At 49.0% G+C, this 4,949-nt stretch overlaps 1 protein-coding gene across 2 annotated transcripts in view; it reads right to left on the reverse strand.

Annotated features, from left to right (window-relative positions):
• LOC109309186 (immunoglobulin superfamily DCC subclass member 4-like) overlaps positions 1-4,949 on the reverse strand; it is a 108,112-nt gene that overhangs the window by 74,432 nt on the left and 28,731 nt on the right. For both annotated transcript variants that reach the window (XR_002100828.1, XM_019533827.1), the window contains exon 3: positions 3,788-3,921. Coding sequence is in view for 1 of the 2 variants with exons in the window: in XM_019533827.1 (XP_019389372.1) it covers positions 3,788-3,921 (134 nt within the window). In the remaining variant the exon portion in view is untranslated. The remainder of the gene's footprint in view (positions 1-3,787; positions 3,922-4,949) is intronic.

Raw genomic sequence — 4,949 nt, forward strand, 5'->3', positions numbered from 1 at the left:
GGGGGGGAAAACACACACACACACACCCCCAAAAACCCCAAAGCACCCATCGCTCCCAGACGGGCCTGTCACTTCCAGCAGCCACCTCTGCTTCTCACCTGACCTTCCCTGCTGATGAGCATCTCCAGAGACTTCATAGAGATGCACGATTTGCATCCCGGTGAGCCCAATCAGATGGAAAAAGCCAACCCAGAGTGCTCCTCTGCCTGATCGGCAGGAGCTCGGTGCCTGGGAAGGGGAATCTCTGCTCGGGCCTGCTGGCGTTGCGGCAGGAATGCTACCTGCTTAACCTCTTCCATGGCTTTCAATTTGCAAAGCAGATTAAATCTCTTAAAGTTACAAGGCGCAATTATGCAGAAAATAGAATGAATGACACTGGTATCCGAATGTGCCGTGTGATCAATACTACTTATCAATAGCCAAGCTGGGCAAGGCAGGGAGCTGTCTCCAGCGTGCAGAAATGCTTGCTGGAAAAGCTCCCCTGTTACCCTGTGTTTCATTAGCAATGCCGAGGATCTGGCAGGGGCTGGTAATTAGATACAGAGTGTATGACGGCTCAAGAATTCTCTGTAGATTCCACACAGATTACCTCCCTAACGCAATTCATTGATCAAAGGTATATTCTTGGACTCCACAGTTAATTACACTCCCTGCTGATGGATGAGCCGCACAGGCAGCCATGTGAAAATGCACTGGTAGCAGAGAAGCCAGTGAGTCGCTTCAAAAAGGAAGACAAAAAAGGGCCGATGAAGGGCTTCATAGCTTGCACTGCCTAAAAATACCTCAGGTTCAACGAGAGCCAGAGCAGAGAAAGGCCAAAGCGGTGGGGAAGAAAGCACCAAGACTCTTAGGTCACGACCTCCACTCCTGCGCTGTGCCCCTGGGCATCCTGTCTAACCACTGTGCGCCTCAGCTCGTCCCGCTGTAAAACGCACGCAGGATGTGATCCCTGGAGTCTGGATGCCTGGCTTCACCTCCAGACTCTGGCCTGATGTCATATCTACCCCAGGGCACTTCACTTCTCTCCCCGCATCTCCCAACCCTATTCCTTCCTTGCCTATTTAGACTGTAACAGGTGCTGCTTTCATGTACTGTGTTCATGTATAACCTGTGGGGTGGCTGAGCTGGGGTTGCACAGAGCCATGCCACAAGCACTATAAATATGAGGATCTTTTGTGTCCAATCCAGGGCTGGGAGTGAAAGGTGGTGAACAGGTGGTAACACTTCCTTACCGCACAAGGGCATGGTGAGGGTTAATTAACTCAAGGTAGCAAAGTGATTCCCAGCCTTCAGGCAGAAAGTGTGAAGTGTTTTTATTACCACGATTATCCACGCAAGAACGAGCTGCCTTTCTCCCAGGGCCTATGAGCCTTTTCCTATTCCCACCTCAGTTATTCTGAAGCATTTTATAACTAGAAGGTGAAGGCCAGACCAAGGCTCCAATACGGCAGCATGGGGAGTCGTGCTCCATGTCCAGTACCGGGCCAGGCCCCATGGCTTCCACAAATCCACTCGCCTCAACCCCCTTGACATGGTAACACCCCCCTGCCTTCCACAGCCATAGCAGAGCCACCAAACTGGTTTCAACCCCTCCGTTAACAGGCAAACGAAGCCCACAGCCTCTGCCTGCAAGGCCAGTGCAGGGCACCCCAGAAATCCTAGATGATGTACTGTGGAGTCTTTATATAGGTAAAACCCTGCTCTCCAGAGATCAGGACTATCCATGCTCAAGAGCAGGAGGCTCACCTGTAGACCAACTCCAGGCTACCTCTACCCATGAGTATAGATGTTCTGTATGGAAATGTAGAGACCCCTTTTGAGAATGAAGCGCAAGCTCCTTTCAAAGGATGAGGTTTGTTCTGCTCTGTGTTCAACACCATCCACTCAGCACAGCCAAGACCAGAGACTTTAATGGCCTCAAGTTTCCAAGCCCTTCTTTTTCCTGATAGGTTTGTAAGAAACATTGTGCAGGAATGATCAGGCTTTGGAAAATGTCCAAATGCCTTTTCTTGATTCCTCTTCTGCTGTCGCGTAATGTTACTTAACCAGTGATGGGACAGCCCAGAAGTGCCAACCCAAACTGCTGAAGCTCAAACTTGCTGTACTTCAGTATCAAAAACAGGCAACCTGAAAGGTTCCTCTGCTGCTTGCTCCAGAGCTGTAGGGCAGACCACGTGAAGTCATTACCACCACGGTCCCGAGGGAAGCATCTCCTTCTTGGAAGCAATAAGAAACACGTTCATCTGGAACTTCACCTTCGCACACAGTGTTTGAAAAGAAAGTCACCAAACAGGCTCTCATTAAGCCAAATATATCCCTAGGCTCTGTAATAAACTCTTGCTAAGTTGTCACAAGGAGAGAGTCTCACTCTTTTTCATCTGTCATAAGGCTGTGCTGACCCAAAAAATCCCCAGCTAAAACTATCTTCCAAGTTTCCTGCCCATCAAGAGAGATGTCCAGAGGGACAAAGACATAAAAGGCAACCAAACCCATCGAAGGAAAAATGAGGATTTTCCAGAGACGGGGATGAAATTCATGTGAACTGCATTTTCTCAAGGAGATGCATTAACCAACAACGGCATGCACGGAGCATCAACTCACAAGGGTGCCAAATGCTTGGTCACTACAGCCTGTCCGAGGAGGAAAGACACCTCAGCCCAGGGTCAGGAATGGTGGGATGTAGCAGATGCAGATCTCAGCTGCCACCATGGTGTGAGGGGTATGAAGGTCTAGGTTTCACACGGCAGACAGATCCTAATCCATTGGAGTCCATGGATCTTATACCTCTCAGATCCCCCAGAGAACACAAATGTTATCAAGGGAATGGCGTATCTAGCTCACAACTCAGCTCAGCTGCGATGGAGAATGGATTCTATCTGCTTTCCCAGCTCCTCCTCACATCCCTGCAGTTCGAGAGCCACTTTCATTGCCTCCAGTCAGGAAACATCCACTGAACTGGTATATAAGCCACACACACAGAGTGGTGGCCAGCTGTGACTCTGGGCACAGTAGGATGTGCCCAGTATGACCCCCCTGCCCTCTGGCAGAATTAAAACAAGTCAAGGCCCCCCGAGGCATGAAGCACTGCACTGCACTGCACTGCAGGGACTGTCCCCCGACCCTCCCAGGGTCTTTCACTCCCAGCCCTGGATTGGACACAAAAGATCCTCATATTTATAGTGCTTGTGGCATGGCTCTGTGCAACCCCAGCTCAGCCACCCCACAGGTTATACATGAACACAGTACATGTAAGCAACTGTGTGGGCACCCAGAGACTAAGAGGGGATAATCCAAGGAGCCCAAGTGAGTTAGAAGCCCAAACTGCAATAGGATTTGGCCATGTTAATTACTTTGGTACTTCTGAAAATCCCACACTATTCATGCTGCCCCTTCAAGCCTTCTCCAGCTCAGTGCACAGGGGCCATACAGAGAAAGCAACACAATGCCAACATCACTGGCTTTAGGGTGCCTCAGTTCTGCTCTAATCTCCTCCCAAAGTGGAGCTTATAAGGAGGTGCAAACACCACCCCAAATTTAGAGTGTAACCTACAGAACGGAGCATGTGAGGAAGCATCAAGAAGCAACAGATGCAAACACATCCCATTAAAATAAGCCCAACAGTCCCAGCCACCTGCCACCCCTGGGAAATTAGCTCTACTACAGCTCAGACCATTGTGATGGAGAGCAAGAATACCCTCCCCAGTGCTTCACATCAGCTGGCTGCTGCTTCTGAGGCTTACTCTCCCCCACAGACCTGCCCAGCCAGGCAACCCCAGTTGCATCTCACCTTTAAGCACACTCAAGATGGCATCGCTGCTGTAGCGTTTCCGTGCCGCGTTGGTCGCTACACAGCGGTAAGCCCCAGAGTCGCTCTCCTGCACATCCAGAATCTGGAGGACGCCATTCGGAAGAGTTATAAACCTGGGGAATTCAAGTAAAGAGCATCAGGGCTGCTTCGCATCACAGACGTGATTCACATCCCGGCCACCTGAATGCAGTTATTCTAGTTCCTCCTTCCCTTATGCTGGAGAAAGGACTGTGTGCAATCCCTACAGGCCTGGCCTCAAACACAGGCAAGAGACCTTTTAACTTCCCAGGAGAAAAGCATTAAAAAAAAAGTAAAATAAACTAATCTTTAACAGCAACAGATTCACTGCAGCAGTAGGCCTGGCTTTCTCTAGACTACTCATAGCCATAGAGAAGTGGGGCTGGAAGGGACCCCAGGGTTTATCTAGTCCAACCCCCTGCCGAAGGCAGGATCAGCCCTATCCAAACCACCAGCCCTATCCTAGCCATACAACCATAATCTCAGCTCTACATCAGACTACCACCAAACCTGATTCAAGATAGTCCAAAGGCCTTTCTGCTAAAAGTTTTCTATTTAAAAAAATACATACATAAGCACACAAGCATACATACCTACATATGCATATGTACTATATTTTCTCATGTAAAATGCACCCCCCCAACCCCAACCAGCTGCTGGAAATCTGAATGTGCATTATATGCAAGAAATACGGTAAAAGCAGTGTCTGGCAGTTAGCAGGCAGAAGCATAAGTAAAATCTGTACATGATCCACAGGGAGCAAAACAAAGAGCAGGCTCAGCTCCCTTGCTGCTGCTATTCAGTTACCTGCTCCAAAGAGGTTTTTTTTCCCTTCATGCGGCCTGTAAAAAGCAAGGTGCCTCTCTTACTCTAGGGTGTGTTGTATGTGAGAAAGTACGGTAGCTACAAACCTACTAGTTTGCATGTGGATATCACAAAGAGCACTGTCTTTTATCCAGTAAGAATATGCCACGTTGACCTAGGTTCATGCAGTAATGTTGTTGTTTGGCATTGCAAATAGATTCCTCAGGTCTTCGGATCTATAGGACAGGATCTACACTTGAGAAAAGGAATCCTGATTCCCATCGTACTAAGGGTAGCTGCTGGACAAGCTACAAAGAGT

The sequence above is a fragment of the Crocodylus porosus genome, unplaced genomic scaffold (assembly GCF_001723895.1).
Source record: "Crocodylus porosus isolate Cpor-Errol unplaced genomic scaffold, CroPor_comp1, whole genome shotgun sequence".
NCBI classification, from domain to species: domain Eukaryota; kingdom Metazoa; phylum Chordata; order Crocodylia; family Crocodylidae; genus Crocodylus; species Crocodylus porosus.